Source organism: Rhinolophus hipposideros (genome assembly GCF_964194185.1).
Source record: "Rhinolophus hipposideros genome assembly, chromosome: 19".
NCBI lineage: Eukaryota > Metazoa > Chordata > Mammalia > Chiroptera > Rhinolophidae > Rhinolophus > Rhinolophus hipposideros.
Genome location: NC_138065.1, coordinates 22,710,850 through 22,731,045, shown reverse-complemented (window position 1 = coordinate 22,731,045; position 20,196 = coordinate 22,710,850). Strand labels below are relative to the sequence as shown.

At 36.3% G+C, this 20,196-nt stretch overlaps 1 protein-coding gene across 4 annotated transcripts in view; it reads left to right on the top strand.

The window, feature by feature from the left end:
* Window positions 1-2,075: 2,075 nt before the first annotated feature.
* Window positions 2,076-20,196, top strand: part of PTBP2 (polypyrimidine tract binding protein 2) — a 69,994-nt gene continuing 51,873 nt past the window's right edge. For 3 of the 4 annotated variants that reach the window (XM_081025571.1, XM_081025570.1, XM_081025569.1), the window contains exons 1-2: window positions 2,201-2,312; window positions 3,922-3,952. In XM_081025571.1, coding sequence (XP_080881697.1) covers window positions 2,305-2,312; window positions 3,922-3,952 — 39 coding nt within the window. In that variant the 5' untranslated portion in view covers window positions 2,201-2,304. Of the gene's footprint in view, window positions 2,313-3,921; window positions 3,953-20,196 lie in introns of all 4 variants that reach the window. The other variant, XM_081025568.1, reaches the window with a different exon arrangement.

Sequence of the window (20,196 nt, the reverse complement as noted above, 5' to 3'; positions counted from 1 at the left end):
TTACTTCATATTTTTCTGTTTTTTTCCTTCTTATTTCAGTTTATTTCATCTACTACTTTCTGTGTCTTGACTTGTAAACAACCTTAAATCTTTTCTAGAAAGTGATGGGTTTAAATAAGCAAGCATATTGACTATTGTTTGTAGTGTTGTACTTTATTAAGAGAAAAAAAAAGAGAAATGTGTTTTTGTGAATACTATAATTTCTTTTGCCACCTAAGAACAGGCTTCCCCTCATGGAACAGTTGGTCTTTGCCAAGAGCCAATCAATCAGCATTGATTGAATCAGTGTGGGAAATACAGAGAATTATGCTTGAGTTCCTGCCCTTTGGGAGCTTACATATTTAATTGTTGAGTGAAAATAACATGTACGAAACCACAAATATGTGAAAAGTGATTATTAATGGCATTGATAATGGGTCCTTTATGTATTATAAGTCAATGGTTAAAGCAAAGGGAAGGCTTTGTAGGAAATGATGTTTTTCAAGGTGTCCTTCGGGGTGGCAGGCAGGGTCTCAGCTCCCGCTCCCCACATAAGAACGCAGGACATGGTGAGGCCAAAAAGGAACACCCACAGAGCCATAGATGGGGGAGTCAAACCAATATATTCTCCCTGGCGGCTGGGCTGGAGGAACAGGAAGCAGGAGCCACACTGTTCTCAACCTGCTGTCTACTTCTCTGCAATCTGCAACCCGCACTCCTCCGTGCTAACTGCAATCCGTGCTTGCCAGCCCAGCCACCATCTTCTTGCTAGCCCCCATTCTTCCTACTAGCGTAGCCACAGCAGTTATATTAGTGGCCAATGGCTCACTGGTTACAGCTGATGGCCAACTAGCCACAGCTGCTGGTCATCCAATCACAGTTGATGGCCATTTACTACCTGAGCCAGCACCTTTCTATGTGAGGCGGAGAGCCTGGAAACTGCTTTCTGGGGTTCTGTCCCCACACAAGGATTGTCAGTTCCTGAGGCAAATCAGGAATTAATAGTTGAGTGCTTTGAAGAGGTCTATAACAAAATATTTGGACAAGATGCTCTTTAAGTTTCGTTCCACTTAAAAATAAGAAAATTAAATGAATTATACAGAAACTACCACTTAGTACAGTGAAATTACAATTAGTAAAGGGTTAAGAGGTTTGCCTGAAGGAAAACCCACAGTGGACACTGAGAATAACTGGAGAGACATAGGGAATATTTTTCATTTCTCAGGATTAGAAGTGGATTTGTGTGTGTGTCAAGATTGGGGGTGAAGTGTGAATGAGAGGAAAAGGAGCTGCTACCCACTGCTTTTCCATAGTGGCTGCCTTTTCAAATTTTGTGTAGAACCTCTGATAAAACACATTAAAGGATAATGTCCAAAATGCTATTAAAATTAAAACTGAGACTGTGAGACAAAAGGGAAATCGATTTGTGTAGTCCATTTTAATGGTTCTTCCCTCTCTAACCAAAGGTGAAGATTCAGTGACCACTCGCATTCCGTTTTCCTTTTGTGTTCCCAAATGGCAGATTTTAATCATTGGTAGCATTTTTCTTACCAGCTCTTTAAAACATCTCACCTGTGCTTTTTAACCCCGGGTATTGTGACTATTTCCTACAGGTGCCCACGAATCTTTAACTGAGGTGAGAATCATCTTTTCCTCCAATTGGTATGAGCTATACAGGTAGCTGGAAGCAAAGACATATGTTTCAGTCTGATGAGATCCGCTTGCTTTGGAAAGAATTGCTTTCATTAGGCAGTGGTCGTGTTTCCTGAGGCAAAGTGGTTGTTTTGTTTTGCTTTGCTTTAGAGGATGGGGAGGGTCTGCAAATACAAGAGAGCATAGGAGGAAAGTTATATCTGTTTTCCCTGATCCACGTGGTCGAGGGTAGCCAAGTTGGGATATGAGGCGAAAAGTGGGGGCAGTCCTGCAGTCCACCGCCCACCCTCCCGAAGCCCGGGGCGGGGGTGTGGAGGTGTACCCCCCACGCCGCCCCAGGAGGTCCACCGGGGCTTTCTCAGGTGACCGTGCAAAATGAACCAGGGCGCCGTGCCCCGCAGGTGCAGGCCTGCCCCCGGAGGCGGAGCGCCCCGAGCGTGGCAGCCGAGGCCGTGGCGGAGGAGGCGCCCACTCCCCCTCGTCCCCGCGGCCGCCGCGCGCCTCCCGCAGTCGGGCGCCGGCGCGTTCGGCTCTTTCCGCCGAGCGCAGCCCCGTTCGCTCCGGCACCTTCGGCAATTTCCGTCGAGCCCTGGTCGCCATTTTCTCGCCGCTTGTGTGTCTGGCTGGCTGCGTGGCTCGGTTCCTGTGAGCGAACCTTTGTCCGGTTCGGCGATGGACGGGTAGGTAGCGGGGCTGGCAAGGAGGTGTGTGAGCGGGGAGTCGGGCCCCCTGCGGCCCGTGCTTCGGGCGAGCGGGGATTCCCCAGCGGCCCCTCTCAGGGCCGGGCTGCCGTTACCCACCCCCGCCCCATCGCACACACCCCTCCCGCCGCTTCTCCGGCGGCTCTGGTGGCGAAAACGGGGAGAAAGGGGCTCTGAAGCTGGGGGGGCCCCGGGGGACGGCGGGTGACGACTCCAGAGGGCAGCGGGCAGCGGCGGGGGATGGGGCGAGCACCGGAGCGACTCGCTGGCCCTGCCCCCTCCCGGAGCCATTTCGATCAGTAACCTGGGACCCGGACCCGGGAGAGCGGCGAGTGTGGCGGCTGGAGAGGGAGGCCTAGGGGAAACCTGGGGGCGAAGGGAACAGGCCTCTTGTGCCCGCCAGCTGCCTCTCGCCGCTCTGCCCGCCCGGGTTGGGGATATGCGAGTGGCGGGAGCAGCCGCTGAAGCGAGTGGGAGCCGCTGGGGAGGGGGCGGGGAAGCGTGCGGGGAAGGGAGGGGGAGGGCGGATGTCATACTCCTTTGTTTTCACTGGAGTCTGGTGGTGGGGGCGGGAGGCCGGAAAACTGCCTTTTTGTGGGGCCTGAGAATCTTCCAGGTTTGGCGCGAGGGCCCAGAAACTAAATTATCTAAAACACGAAGTGTTTGCGGTCGGCATCAGTCACATGGGCAAAGGCCAACAGTCATGGCAGAAAAGAGCAGATAGTCAACACAGGGCCATCTTTTTAGATACTTTGACCAGTTTTGGGAAAAACAAAACAGCTGCAAAAAACTAGACCCTGCTACATCTTTGAAAGGCCGAATGGAGATAGAATGATGCTGAGTGAGGTGAGGCAAATGCTGTGGCCAGGGTCTCCCAAGTACTGAGTGCTCCACGTCTGCAGCCTCAGTCATAATTTAACTGTCAGAAAGGAGGCACCCTTTAGGGCCAAAATCTGCCTTATTCAGCCCGTGTGGGATGGTAAGCGTCATTTAAAAAGTACATTTATTATAATCAACAGCATTCGACTAATCAGAAGTAAAAAAGGAGTTTAAGTATCTGGAGTTTGGTGTTTTTAAAAGATACTAAGTGAAGATCACATAAAAGTTAACAGGACAGTAACAAAACTTAAAAATTTATCCTAGAGGTTATCTAGGGATTATTTTCCTGAGGAAACAAAAATCCAGAGAAGTGCAGCATTCCCCCTAGATCAACGTGGAAATACTGATGTCAAAACGTGGTGTGAAATTCATGTTTCTTGATTTCTTTCAAGATTATTAGAGTTGATTTAAATTTTAAATTATTAACCTAATTGTACTAGCTTTGTAGAAATGGCATAATGTTTGGGGTTTTGTTCTTTTTGCCATTTAAAGTGTTTCAAAATACTGTAAGTATAGTGAATTTTGTTTCACCTTTGAAAGTCTAGAAAACCAAGTTGATGATAGTACAAAGGAGTGTCACTGACCTGTGTATTTTTTATCTGCCTCTTGAGTGGAAGATTTATGAATGATGAACTACCCTAAAAAGTTTTGAACAATGACTATTAGAATAACAGGAGGTTGAAACTTTTCTTTTTGTTCTTCTTCACAGAATTGTCACTGAGGTTGCAGTTGGTGTGAAGGTAGGAAAAGATTGAAACAAATGGAAACTGGATTGGTGAATCTGCTATTAACATCATTAATGGAACTTTTCATATAGCTTTTGAAAACTATAATACAGCTAACAAAACGCAAGTGTCAAGTGTTTAATTTTTTTTTTTTTTTTTTGCCTTTTTTTTGTTGAGAGCCCGCTGGCCCATGTGGGAATCGAACCGGCAGCCTTCGGAGTTAGGAGCATGGAGCTCTAACCGCCTGAGCCACTGGGCCGGCCCGTGTTTCATTTTTAAAGTTATATATGGTAGTTTAGAACTTAAATAGATAACCATACGTTTTTCTAGAAAGGTAGTCTGTGAGAATAACATTTTAAAGCAGGGGTGAATAGTGTTCAAGGAATTAAAAATACTCTTAGGTGTGAATATAAAATGGTACCCCAGTTGTCTGAGGGGAAATTAAGCTTTTAAGTGGGCAGATAAGTGATTTGATGTAAATCATAAAATTTTACTTTTAAGATAAGCTTTTTATTTTTTTGTCTTATGAAAACTAAGATAGTTTTGCCAATATTAAGCCACTTTTTAAATCAGTTACCCTGATCCTTAAAACAATAAAAAAACTTGTTCGGGCAATTAGCTTCAAATTTTAGTCAGCCGACTGGTTTGTCTTTCTACTAAAGGAAGATAGGCCTTAAGATAGAGATCGTTTGGAATCTTTTCTCATAATCACTTTTTGGCCAGGAGAACTACTCATTCTTTAAACCTTAGTTCAAATGAGTAGGTCTTTCATTTCCTTGAATTCTAGAACGTTTTAACATCATGATGTATTACAATTTTGTGTTTGTAAGCCTATCTGCCCTATATAGGGCATGATTTTTGCCGTATATTTTCCAAGCTTGGCACGACATCTTCCAAGCGTAGTACATCAAGTCCTCAAATAACGTAGTTTTGTTATAACTCTTCTTTATATCAGTTTTAGTCTTTGGCAAAATTGGTTTTGTTATATACGTTGTTTTGCTTAAAGTTGCAGACCTGTCAGTGATGTTAAATGAGGACTTACTGTACTCAGATACCTGTGGGATGCAATGATACTTTTCCCCTTTCAAGTGTGTGAGTAGTCTTGAGAGGCTGTGTGCTTTGTCCAGTGATGCCGACTGTTGAAAACATATTTTAGAATTTTAAAATTTCATCTATAGCAGTGTGATAGTTTTTAGAATACTTTTAGAGATATTTTATGTTTTCTGCCCTCTGCCTTACAGTGAACCAAATACTTGTCCATGCTTTAATACATAAACTTATTTGTCAAGTTCGTATTATGTAGTTTGGGGGTAAGTTAATATTATTTGGCAGTGATGTTTTCTAAGTTGATGTGAAATGAGGAATAGTTAAGAGTGCAAGATGTAGATATTGTAGTTACTATCCAAACAAATATCCTCTGAAAGTGAATTTTGTAAAAGAATAAATGATACCTATCTGAGTTTTCCCCTACTAACGGATGAGGAGAGAACTCGACAAGACCCAGAATGAGAAGGCAGAGAGAAATGAGACTCTTCTAGAAGAGTGTTCAAATAGGATTTATTGGTTTTGCCAGTTTTCTGTATTAGTAGTTTGAGGAGAAAATGATTATCAAAATAATTGCTAACCATTTTTACCCCGTTGTTTAATATAAAATAATAAAGTTATGTTTTATATAATTTTCTAGGATGGTGGTTAAAATTTTTGTTTTGCTGTCAGACCTATGTACAATTAAAGATTTCATACACTTTTAAAAATAAAAGTAATATGCGTGGTTAAAAATTTAGTGCAAAGTATTTCTCACTGATTCCCAGTCCTATTTCTTAGGTGTAGGTAGGTGATTATGGTAAAATATTTCTGGTGCATTCAGTACTGAAATTATTAGTTTATATTTACCACACATAAGTGTCCTTGTTTATTTACTCAAATGGACTCATGCCATGTCTGCTGGCCCGTATCTTGCCTTGCCTTGGGGGAAAAAACAGCTTTATTGAGATATTTGATATAAGCTACCCATATTTAAGTATACATTGTTTTCACATATGCATACACTTTGAAACCATTACCAAAATCAGTATAATGAACATCTATCACCCTCAAAAGTATCATTTTGTCCTTTTGTAATCCCTCTCATCTGCCTTCTTTCTCCAAGCAACCACTGATCTTTCTGTCACTATAGATTAGTTTGCATTTTTTTTAGAGTTTTAAATAAATGGAATTATACAATATCTACCTTTTTTTGGTCTGGCTTATTTCATTCCACTTAATTATTTTGAGATTCACCTATGTTGTATATCAATAGTCCATTTTTGTTACTTACATTGTATGCCTTGTTTACTCATTCAACTCTTGATGGACATTTGGGATGTTGGGGCTCTTATAAATAAAGCTGCTGTGAACATTCTTGTGCAAGTCTTTGTGTGAACATATGCTTTCAATTCTGTTGGGGAAATACCTATCATTGGAATGGCTGGAACATATGGTAGGCATATCTTTAGCTTTTTAAGGAACTGCAAACTGTTTTCCAAAGTGGTTGTACCATATTACATAGCCACCAGCAGGGTGTGAGATTTCCAGTCCACCCACATCCTCTCCAATGCATGTTGTTACCTGTCTTTTATGACATTCAGGTGAGTATGAGGTGGTAATCTTAAACGGTTTTAATTTGCATTTCTCTAATGTCTTTGACGTAGTATGTCTTCATTTGCTTCTTGCCAGATGTATATTTTCTTGGGTGAATTGTCTGTTTAAATCTCTTGCCCACTTTTTAAATTGGGTTATTTATTACCAAGTTTTGGGAAGTGTTCAATCTGGTTACAAGTCTTTTATCAGAATATTTTCTGTCACTTTTGTTTTCATTCTCAACAGTGTCTTGAACAGCAGCAGTTTTAAAATCTGAACTTGAGCTTACTAGTTTTCTTGTATGGATCACCTTTTTGGTGGCATACCTAAGCCATCTTTGCCTAACACAGGGTCACAAATATTTTCTCCTTTTTTCCTAATAAAAATGTAAAGTTTTTGGTTTTGCATTTAAGTCTTTGAGTTAATTTTAAAAATATGGTACAAAGTATGAATCAACTTTTTGATTTTGGTTGTGGACATCTACTTTTCCAGCACGATGTGTTGAAAAGGCTATTCCTTTCTCCATTGAATTGCCTTAGCACCTTTGTCAAAAATCAGTTATGTATGTATGTATGATTCTATTTCTGTATTGTATTCTTTTCCACTGACCCATTTTTATTTATTACTTTGTTTATCACAAAGCCAAAAACATAACTGTTTTAATTACTGAAGTTTTATGTTAAGTCTTGAAATCAAGTAGAACTTAGTTCTTTTTCAAAGTTGTTTGGCTCTTCTGGGTTCTTTACATTTTCATGACCCAGTTCCTATTTAAAAAGCCTGCTGGGATTTTATTGGAATTAATTTGAATCTATAGAGCAATTGATGGAAAATTGATAAATGAACAGTATCAAGTTTTCTCACCCAAGAACACATATCTCTCCAGTTACTTAGATCTCTAATTTCTTTCAGTGTACAGATTTTGTATATTTTTTGTCAGATTTATCCCTATTTAGTTATTTTTGGTGCTGTTAAATATTTAAAACATTCAATTTCTAGTTATATTAGAAATACAAATTCTTTTTGCATTTTGCTCTTGTATTGCACACCTTTGCCAAACTCACCTATTAGATCTAATAGCATTTTTTGTAGACACCTTTAGATTTTTACATAGACTGTTAATCTTTTTCTTTTCTGTATGGCAGTTTTTCTTGCCTGTGGTATCTAGTTACAATGTTGAATAAAAATGATGAGAACAGGTGTCTTTACTTTGTTCCTAATATTAGCGTGAGCATCCTAAATGATATTATTTCTTAAATGTTTGGTACAATTCACCTGTGAAGCTGTGTGGGCCTGGTGTTTGTTTTCTTTGCAAGGGTTTAAACTACATGTTTCAATTTATTTAATAGATATAGGACTATTCAGGTTATCTATTTCTTCTTGAGTGAGCTTTGGTAATTTTTCTTTTCTAGAATTAGTCCATTTCAGCTAAGTTGCTGAATTTAGTTGTATAGAGTTGTTCATGATAGTACTTTCTAATCCTTTTGATATGTGTGGAATTTGTAGTGATGTCACCTCTCTTGTTCTTGATATTGGTAATTTGTGTCTTTTTCCTTATCAGTGTGCGAGAGGTAATAGGGATGCAAATTCTGCTGTTGAGTGGTATATTCTATAAATGTCGATTAGGTCATGTTTACTGATAGTATCATTCAAGTGATCTCTATCCTTCCTGATTTTCTGTCTATTCTATCACTTAGAAAAGGCTATTGAAATCTATACTGTGCATTTATCTATTTTTCTTTTAGAGTTCTACCAGTTTTTGCTTTGTGTTTTTCAAGTTTTATTATTAGTACACAAATGTTCAGGATTAATATATCCTCTTGATACATTCATTGGCTCTTTTATTCTTATGCAGTGACCATTTTTACGTCTGGTAATATTCTTTGCTTTAAAAGTGCTTTTTCTGATATCAATACAGCTATCTTAGCTTTCTTTCAAATAGAGTTCACATGGTATATCTTTTTCCATTTTTTTACTTTCAACCTCTTTGTGTCCTTAAAGTGTATTTCTTGTAGACAGTATAAAATGGTGAGTTGATTTTTAAATCCAGTCTTGCACCATCTTCTTTTGGTTAAGCCTGTACACATTTAATATTATTACTGATACAGTTAATTTAAAACTACCACTTTGCTGCTTGTTTTCTATTTGTCCCTTGTGTTTTTTGTTCCCTTTTTTCTTTCTGCTTTATTTTGGATATTTTAATTTTATTTTATCTCGTTAGCTGATTAGCTTTTAACTGTTTTGTTATATTGGTGGCTGTTTTAGGATTTATAGTATACAGTTCTAACTTACCACGGCCTTTTCTCAAGGAGTGTTTGTGTCTCTTTACATGTAACATGTGAATATTACTTCTGCCCTTTTGGTGTTTGTGCTATTGTTATCTTACATTTTACTCCTACATATCTTTTAAATCCTACTACATTCTTTTTGTTTAAACAACCAATTATCTTTTTAAAAGATTAAAGTAAAAATATCTTCTACATTCCCCATGTTGTAGTTACGTACGTGTATGGGCACCGGTGGGATTATCTGCAGATTCTGGAGTTCTCTCTGCAGTTCTTTCTTTGGTACTCTGCCATACAAATTTTAGTTGCTTTGGTTTCTGGACTCTGGCTCTTTCTCAACTCAGGGAGGTTTTGAAGTTTTGAACTTTTTGAAGTTTGGCCCAGTTTTCCCATCTGAGCTGTGCCATGGCCTGGACTTTGTTTCAAGAGAGTAAACTGGGGTGATCATGGACTTGACCTCATTTGTTTTCTGACTCTTGGGAATCATTGTCCATCATTGTCTGGTGTCCAGCAGTCTTGAAAACCATTGTTCTATATATTTTATGTGATTTTTTTTTTCCCCTCCCTCCCTCCCTCCCTCCCTCCCTCCCTCCCTCCCTCCCTCCCTCCTTCTTGTAACAGTCTACATAATACCATCTTGGCTGGAAGCAGAACTCCACTTTTTTTCTTTAAATTACATGGTCTTTGCAGTTAAAGATTCAATTCATTCTTTGTTAAATGGATGCACCACAATGTAGTTGCTTGACACCACAATTTAGTTCCTACACTGATAGACATTTTGGTTTGACTCTGTTAGCACTTAAAAAGTGTGGAAATATTTAAAATAGAAGTAATAATGCTGTGTCATTGAAGTTTAGTTAAAAATTTATGAAAACCACAATGGCAAAAGGCATTTGTTTTCCACAACTGTGTTTGGGAGTGTCTGTTTTTTCATACCCTTGCCAGTTCGGGTTTTATAAAAATGGAATATCAGCTAATTTTATGCTTAAGGTGTTTTTTAATTTATATTTTGAAGGGTGAGATTTGAAAAATTTGACTATATTTCTTTTCCTGTGAACTGCTTCTTTGTATATGTGACCTATTTTAATGATCATCTTAATTTCTTTTGTTATAACTGTATGAAAAGAAAATTGATTCATGTGCGTTGTAGTTACTTTTTTTAGAGTATTATTTTTTGACTTTCGTATAATTTTGAGCATATATATTTATTAAGTGCTATAATTTCATTTTGCCTGTAGAATATGTTTAAATTTCACTTTTCATTGCCTTTATAAATTTGATGTAGTTGATTCTCATTGATTTTTGTGTAGTTCAATGAGACTATAAAACAAGAAAGGAATTTTGTGAATTTTTAATTTTGAAGTTTGTTGCATTTCTTTAAATTTTTTTTACATCCTTTGTAATTTGTAATTGACTTCAGGGGTTTCATTTCTATACTCTTAACTATTTTGCCAGTGTGAAATCCTTGCAAAATAATGGGCTTATTGTTTTGGAAGACAGAAATGCATGAAATGAATGCAGAATAATAAATGATGGTATGCAATATGGTAAAATGTTAACTTCTTGGATGCACATTTTAAGTATGGTGAAATTTGTAGCCCGTTCTCTTTTTAGTAAGTTAATTAAATGAAGCCTTTATGTAATTGGACAGTTAATAAAGGACCTATTTGTTAAAATAAGTTGTTAGCTTTTCAAGTTGGGTTTCAATAGTACTGTGAAAGCACTAGTTATAAAAATGCTAAATGCGTAGTTTATGTTGTGATAATGGCTGTTGAATTCACCATCATTGACTTTCTTAAATCAGTACAATGAAATAATGCTAAACCTAACTTTTTTGTAATAGTTGAAGGTGGTTGTTCATGGTAGGTATGCTAGTTACTAAAAACTTGGGTTTTTAGATTTAGATTTTTCTTAAAATGTTACATAATACTTGCTATGGTATTTATATTAGGATTTCAAATTACACACATCTATAGTGTGTCCACTTAATGACAGAACTTTCTTAGAAACTGGTGATTCAAAAACACTGAGACCATAGATGCTCCTTGAGGGCACAGACTTTGTTTTATTGTTCCTCTGTCACCAACTGTACAAGATGTGATCAAACAATATGGTGAATGTTTAAATAAAAAAACATTTATTGCAGTAAAAGACACTTTGCCATGAATCCTCCTCAAAATATTCCCCCTCGCTTTGAACACACTTATCCCATTGTTCTTATCCCGTTGTTCTCGCCACTTTATGAAGCAGTTCTTGAAGTCCTCTTTCATGAGTGTCTTTAGTTGTGCTTTCATGGCTGCCTCGATGTCCAGAATCAATTCAAAACATTTACCTTTCATGGTCATTTTGACTTTGGGGAAGAACCAGAAGGTTCACAGTACCAGATCCTGTGAATAAGGTGGATGAGGACATACCATGGTGTTTTTATTTGACAGAAATTGCCATGTACCAGATGGAATGTGTGACACGGAGCCTTTCTATTGTGATGACAAAATACGGTGAATGCTGCTGCCGAGTGCCATCCAGTGGAAAGGCAGGGATCTTCAATACAGGAAGCAGTGTGTCGAACCTTAGTAACAGTGTGTGACAAGTTTCAGCTTGTTCTATGCAGTGGGGTTTGAGCTAGGTTTGAGAGAAGGTGTGTTTTAAAGTGTACGGTAAATCCTCCATCCTGACAACACTCCATGTCACACATCTCTTCTGGTATACGGCAATTTCTGTCAAATAAAAATGTTATGTTATGTCCTCATCCACCTTGTTCATCGGATCTGGTACTGTGCAACTTCTGGCTCTTCCCCAGATTCAAAATGATTCAGGACATCAAGGCAGCCACGACAGTGCAACTAAAGACATGAAAGAGGACTTCCAGAACTGTTTTATTAGAAAGTGGCAAGAACTTGGTTGGTGAACACACAGTGGGATTTATAGATGATGTAATACAGAATTGTACACCTGAAATTGATGTAATTTTACTAACAAATGTCACCCCAATAAATTTAAAAAAAAAAGAAAATGGTAAGAACAGTGGGTAAATGTGTTTGAAGTGCGGGGGAGTATTTTGAGGAGGATTAATGGCAATGTGTCTTTTACTGTCATACATTTTTTTATTTATTTAAACATTCACTATGTCTGATCACACCTCATATGTCAAGATTTGAGTTTAGAAGCAGAATTGCTGGATTATAGGTTGTGTCTATTTTCAAGTGGATTGGATATTGGCTTGTTGCTTTCTTAAATGGTTGTGCTAATTTATACTCCATTCTTAGTGTATGAGAATTCCTTTTTCTCCACATTTTCTCTGATAATTGGCATTGTTGGACTTTTTAATGGTTGTGCATATGTTGTACGTGTGAATGGTATCTTGTTTTAGTTTGAATTCCTTGAGTATTAACGATTTATTTTCTTAGTTGGCCATTCATGTTTCTTCTTTTAAATTCCTGTTCATATAGTCTGTCCATTTTCTTCTTAATGTAATTTTTATCTTTTTCTTATTGGTTCCTCGAAGTTTTTATGTATTGTTGATAGTAAAGCTTTGTTAGTTATGCATGCTGCATGTAATCTCTTCCTGTCTTAGACTTTTTTTTACATGGATGAATAGAAGTTGGAAATTTTAACATCACATTTAGGTCTCTGTTTCAAGGAATCTTTTTTTTTTTAACTGAAGAGATTTTATAGTCTTGTGGGTTTTATTTTGAAAATTTAAAATTTTGATTTTCACATGTAGAGCCTGTTAATTTGGAACTTAATTTTTGTGTAGTGTATGATAAAGGTTTAATGATTTTCTATGCATAACAAATTTAGTACCAGCTCCATTGAATAGTTAATGTTTTTTCCATTGATCTGCAGCCTGTCAGATTTTCCTATATATTTCTGGGCTGTCTTTTCTCTTTCATTGTTTAATTCTTGTATGAGTACCACATTGTCTTAATTTAGTGTAACATCACAGTAAGTCTTGTAGTGTGAATTTCACAACTTTGTTGTTCAATATTGTTTGGACATTTACTGTATACTGTATGTCTTTTAAGATCAGTTGCTTAAGTTCTTTGAAGACTGGGTTTTGATTATAATTGCACTAAATTTCTAAGTTAATTGGGGGAACATTATATTTGCATTATTAATAAAATAACATTTGAACTCAGGCTGAGAACTATAATATTTCTCTGAAGAATTTTCCTTTTTCTTCCCCTTGATATATTTTCTAATTATAAAAGAAATGCTTAATGCAGAAAACTAAATGCTTAATGCAAAAAGAAAAATAAATCACCAGTATTTTAGCAAAGCTAATCAGGATGAATGTGCTTCCCATTATTCTTCCATGTATATATATGTAGGGGACTGAAAGAGGGATACTTCTTTGACAAATAGTTCTTCCAAAGTTACTGGTTTATTCCGTTATTCAGTATTTTTCTAGAAAATTACCTGTTTTACATAGTTACAGATGTCTCAAAGTTAGTACAGCATTTAAAAATGTTTTTTATTAATGCGGAACATTTGTATTTTCCTTTTTTTTCCTCTTTTCAGAGACATTATTTTAATGGTGTTTTTAAAGAAACAGACTGCATTTTTTTGTTACATAATTTACCAATTTCTGTTTTTATCTTTTTGTGCCCACACTAGATTTATTGTTTCTTGTCCACTTTTAAATTAGATCCTGAACTCGTTTATTTTCTTGTTAAAAATGCATTCAAGATAAAGATCATTTGGTACCTTTGGCAACAGGTTTTAACTTTTAAGAGTTCTTTTTCTTTTTATTGAGGTAAATAGTTGACATAACATTGTATTAATTTCAAGTGCACAACATAATGATTTGAGGTGTGTGTGTGTGTGCGCGCCAGGTTTAGTTAACATCACCACTACACATAATTAGAATTCTTATTTAGGACTTTTCAGATATACTCTCTTAACAACTTTCAAACATACAATACAGTATTATTAACTAATAGTCACTATGCTGTATGTTACATTCCCCAAGACTCATTTAACTTATAATGGCAAGTTTGTACCTTTCAACTACCTTCACCCATTTTGCCCATTCTGCCTTCCACTCCATCCCGTCTCTGGCCACTACCAATCTGTCCTGTTTTTATGAATTCTGTTTTTTTAAATATCCACATAAAAGTGACATACGACATTTGTCATTTTCTGTCTGACTTAATTTGCTTAGTGTAATGCCCTCAAGACCCATCCCTGTTGTCACAATGGCAGGATTTCCTTTTTGTGGGTGAGTAATATTCCATTGTATCTGTGTACTGCATTTTCTTTATCCATTTTCTGTCGAAGGACACAGGTTATCTTCATATCTTGGCTATTGTAAATAATGCTGCAATGAACCTGGAGGTGCAGATATTTTTTTGAGATAGTATTTTTATTTTCTTCAGATAAATACCCGGAAATGGGATTTCTGGATCATAAAATTGTACTTAAAAAGTTTTTTGTTGTTTTTTTTCTTTTGAGCAACCACCTACTGTTTTCTATCATGGATACACCAATTTACATTTCTACCAACAGCACACAAGGCTTTCCTTTTCTCCACATCCTTACCAACACTTAATTTCTTCTCTTTGTGATAGTAGTCATTCTAATAACCATTCTAACAGGTGTGAAGTGATACCTCATTAAGGTTTTGATTGACATCTCTGATGACTAGCGACGTACACTGTAATGAACATACATGTTCATTAGCGATGAACACTTTTTTGTACTTGTTGGCCATCTGTATGTCTTCTGTGTAAAAATGTCTATTCACTTCCTTTGTCATTTTTTTTAAGTCAGATTGTTTTTTTCCTTCGTTGTATGAGTTCTTTATATATTTTGGGTATTAATCTCTTACCAAATGTATGATTTGCAAATATTTTCTTCTTTTCCTTAGGTTGCCTTTTCATCTTATTGATGGTTTTCTTTGCCATACCAGAGCTTTTTAGTTTGATGTAGTCCTAATTGTTTATATTTGCTTTTGTTGCCTTTGCTTTTGGTGTCAAATCCAAAAACTTTAGTACTAAGATCAATGCCAAGGAGCTTACCACCTACTTTTTTCTTAGGAGTTTTATGGATTCAGGTCTTAAATTTAAATTTTTAATCCACTGTGAGTTGATTTTTGTGTATGGTATAAGATAGCAGCCTAGTTTCATTCTTTTTGCATGAGGCTGTCTAGTTTTCCCAACACCATTTATTGAAGTTACTGTCTATTTTATTTTCTTAACCTCCTTTGTTGTAAATTAATTGACCATAGAGGCATGGGTTTATTTCTGAACTCCCTATTCTGTTTCATTGACCTGTGTGTCTGTTTTTAATGCCAGTACCATGCTATTTTGATTATTGTAACTTTGCACTGTATTTTATTTTATTTATTTTACTATTGTTTTTAAGGAGGGCGCAGCTCACAGTGGCCCATGCGGGGATTGAACTGGCAACCTTGGTGTTATTAGCATCACGCTCTAACCAACTGAGCTAACCAGCCACCCCTGTACTGTATTTTAAACAGAATGTAGTGCCTCCGTCTTTGTTCTTTCTCAAGATTGCTTTGGCTATTTGGAGTTTTTTATGGTTCCATACAAATTTTAGGATTGTTTTTTTGAAACAATCCTAAACATATAAACTTTTATGAAAAATGCTATTGGAATTTTGATTGGGATTGCATTGAATCTGTCGATCACTTTGGCTAGTGTGGATGTTTTAACGGTATTCTTCTAATCCATTAGCATGGAACATATTTACATTTATTTGTGTCTTCAATTTTTTTAATCAATGTCTTTCATTTTTAAAACTATCGTAAAGCTTTCAAGGTATACGGTAGTGTGTGAATGGTATAATAATACAGTTCACCTTTGAACTAGTGGATTTGAACTGTGCAGGTCCACTTGTATGCGAAATGTTTTTCCATAAATACCTGCACTGTTTTTGGTCCATTGGGAGTCTGCAGATATAAAGGGCTGACTGTATACATTGATCTACACCATTTTATATAGGGAACTAGAGACTCTGCAGATGTTGGTATTGGCGGAGGATCCTGGAACCAACCTGCTCTGTGGATACTGAGGGACAACTTACGTGTTTGAGGTGTCAAAAGTTTTACATGGAATTTTGGCTGCGCAGGGGGTTAGTGTCCCAATCCCTGATTGTTCACGTGTCAGCTGTGCAAGTGTCAACTGTACACTTCTTTTTCTTTTCTGGTGGAGAATACCAAAGGAAATTTCAGAGATCATAATCATTCCCAAATGCCTCAGTGTGTATAATATCTCTAACAGATACAGTCTCTTGAAGATAACATTGATACCATTATTATACCTAATAAAATTTAAAATAATTTCTTCATGTTATCTAATCTCTAGCAATGGTCAAAATTTCCCAGTTTGCTCAAAAATGTCTCATTTTTTTCCCTTTTGAATCAGGAACCAAGGAAAGGGAATATGTTGATTAATGTCTTTTAAGTCTCTGTATCTATACATCAATTTACCTTCTCCGCTTTTCTTGATTTTCTTTGTTAGGGAAACTGGGTCATCTAGTTTTTAGTTTTCAGAAAATTGCACTTTTTTGTTTTTGCTAATTATACCTCTATGTTGTCGTTTCAAATGTTCCTCATATCTGTATTTCCTGTAAAATTGCAGTTTGATGAGTCTTGATCAGATTCTGGCTTAAATTTTAGCAAGAATATTTTGTAGATGTATGTTTTGTATGAATATTAAAAATAAAGACACGTAAATATTTGGAAATAATTTTATGAAATTTAAGGATAATAAATTTTGGACTGGGGAGAACTTCGCTTTTACATTTTCTATTTTTTGGGGTTGAGTTTTTTAAATTTGTATTTGGAATTGATAATAATGAATGTTATCAATACTGTTACATAATGCTTATATGCTCCATTTTCTCCTCCTGCTACCCTGGTGTGTAGTGACTGCCATGAATATGTTTTTATCTTTATGATTTTGTCGTCTATGTGACAAAAATATGTTGTTCTATATGTGTGTTTTTTTGTTTTTTATGAAAATAGTATGCCCATATGTTTGACGTGACTTCTGTTTTAATTTGGTAGTATTTCTACTAGCCATATTTTTGTGTATAGTATAATACTCATTGCTATGTAGTATTCTGTAAAAATATCCTGATTTAGTTATCTTCCTGTTGGTGAACATCTGGGTTGTGTAGTTTTTGATTTTGAAAACATGTTACTCTGAACACATATGTTCTTATTTCTTTGTGCATACATGCAAGAGTTTTGGAAAGTATATATCAAAGGAGAGTATGTTAAACTTGACAGAGTTGTGATACATCGGGTATTTGAATTTTTGTTCTTACTAATAGTGCAGGAGGGTTCTTGCTGTTTCAGGTCCTCATCAACACTTAATTGTTAAATTTCTTAATTTTGTCAGCCTAGTGTGTAGTATCTTTGGTTTTTCTATTTGTCCTGTTATTAATTAGGTGTTACATCTTTTTTTTTTCCCTCTACAACGTGTTTGTGGCCATTAGTGTTTCTTCTTTTGTGAAATTCTATGAAAAGCCTATTTGTATTTTTGACTAATAAAAATTTGAATTAAACTGATTTTGCAATTATTATATAATTACTGATTCTCTGTTGGTTGTGTTGCTAATATTCTCTCCTAGTTTGTAGCTTGCTTTATCACTTCTTTGTGCTGTCTTTTGAGGAATAAAAGTTGTTAATATTAACATGTAGGGTTTTAATATGGCCACAAGTTCCTTTTGCCATTCTAGTGAAAAGTATGTGTTCCCATTCTTTATCCATCCATTTTAACTTTTCCCTTGTTCTTCTGGACGTCTTTCGTGGTAATTTTTCAAGCAAATCAATGCTTAATAATGGATTTTAAGTTCTCATCTGTTGTTGGGATACAGTTTTTCTTCGTAGAGATTTTTGTGGCCACTTTGTAGTAGAATTTATCATTACTTTTCTTCTATGGTTAGATTTCTTGTTTCTTGTTTCTTTTTAATTTAAAAAGTCCTGACTCAGGTCATAAAGATGTTTCTTCTAAAAATGTTTTGCATTTTACATTTGTAATACATGAGAAAATTATTTTTTGTATGTGTATTATATTAGGTGAGGATTCAATTTCATTTATTTGTTCTTCTAGAAGTAACCAATTAAATTAAATTAAAATTTGCAGTGCCATTTTTGCATATTACAGGTATGTATTTTAGGGTAAAGCCTAAGCTGTAACAAAATGCAGAATGTAGTGGCATAAATAGACCAGAAGTTTATTTCTCATAAGCAAAAAGTCCTGCTGATGTAAGGAAGTGGTACCAATATGCTCCATGAGGTTTTTCACTGGGCCAAGATTCTTTCATCTGTTGCTTCATTATTCCCTAAGTTTTTGTTTTTGTCTGTGTGGTCTGAGGAGGTATAGCAGTGCTATACAGTTTTTTCCTTGATTATTTTTTCCTTGATTGTTCTTACCTGAAGGTTGTCTATTTTGTTGTCTTGTTTACAAAAATGAACTTTTGTTGTTTTTGATCCTCTTCAGTGTATCATTGCTACCTGTACTCTGTATTTTTGTGGGTTGCTGAGTTAGTGAACTAACAACTTCTAGTATGTAGGTAGCACTCGGGCCACCTATTTAGCTCCTTGGCAGCACCTCTGTGTTCAATAACACCAGAAATACTTACATGAGCGAGTACCTTCCTTTCTCTCTGATAATCTAATTTTCCTCAGGAAGTTGATATTTGCGTCCTTGACCCATGTTTTTCTGTCATGGTTTTCTGTTCTTCAGAGGAGAAAATCTTTGGGCAGCCCTCAGTCTTGAATCATAGCACAGCCCAGGGATTCTGGTCAGTGTTAGCCTGCAGTTTTTGTTTGCCTTTCTGGTAGATCCAGCAGCTCTTCCACCTGGGGGTGATAGATGGTAGTTGTATTGGACTAATGTATATTAGTGAGTAGAAAAAAGTTAGAAATTTCTATCACTGGAATGAATGCCAAATGTTGTTTAAACTGTAGTTTTTATTTTAAACACCTCTCTCTGATTGACATATAGATTGTATTTTCCTATATTACCATTTTCCTAAATTTTTTTTGACTGGTACTACCAACCAGATTTATTTTCTTTTTTCCCTTTAATTGTTTTTAATTTTAATTTTATTGGGGAATATTGGGGAACAGTGTGTTTCTCCAGGGCCCACCAGCTCCAAGTTGTTGTGGAGGGTGCAGCTCCGGTCCAAGTCCAATTATTGAACTGGCAACTTTGTTGTTAAGAGCTTCCACTCTAACCAACTGAGCCATCTGGCCAGCCCTCCGGGAAGCTCAGCCGCAACTCATTTTCTTCAATGTAGTTGTGGAGGGCGCAGCTCACTGGTCCATGTGGGAATCGAACCAGCAATCAATCCTCTTGTGCAGAGCTCTGTGCTCTAACCAACTGAGTCATCAGGCTGACCCCTAATTCTTTTTGTGGCATGCTAGTTTCTTGTGAATGGTCATTATTATTACATAGGAAGAAAGGTTTGTGTGGTCAAATTGACCAGGGACATTAGTGCCCATCTTAGCACTTAATTTCTTCCCTTAATTGAATCTAAGATCAATTGACATTTATCTTAGATGAATTAAATTAAAAAGTACATACTTAGTAGAGGCTGTGATTCCAAGTTTAAGTGCTACTAATTTGTTGCAACAACCATTACTACAGAATAGCCACCAATCACTGTACCAGTGATTCATTTGATTTTATACCTATGCCAAGTTAGGCAGCTATGGTATGTTGAGGTTTTTCAAATGAAATTGTTCCATCAGTTAACATGGAAATATTAATATTATTAGTACTGCAAAATCACTTCTGGACATAATAGTGATAAGCTTTTTTACTCAGTGGAAAGGCAAATATAATTTTTTTTTAAATAGTGTAATAAAAATATTCAGTAATTTTTGTGAAAATATCTCAGAATTGTAAATAACCTATTATTCTTCTGACTCAGTTATAAAGGCTATTAAACCTACTCTCTCAGCAGCAGGTTATTTGAGGTGAAAAGACCATTGATACAAAATTAAAAGAATTAACAAATTTTGCCATTTCTAAAGATGACGGTTGCAGGAAGGAGGAAGCAAGTGTCCTGCTTACCACACATCAGAATTACAGGCTTTCTTTTATGCTTCAGTAGAACTAATATTCCCCAACCCTCATTTCCAGAATTACTTTTGAATCCACTGAGGTGGAAGGATTTTGATGAATAAGTAAGCAAACATCTGAAGAGTAAACGACAAATATATATTTGAAAAGAGGTCAAATATACTTTTGAAAACTAGAGAAGTCGAAGTGTTATTTTGAGAACTAAAGGCAGTTAATAGTTATCAGCATTTATTCACTTAGTCAACAATTATTCATGGCCTCTATGCTTGGTTTACACTTGAGAGTATTGTGAACA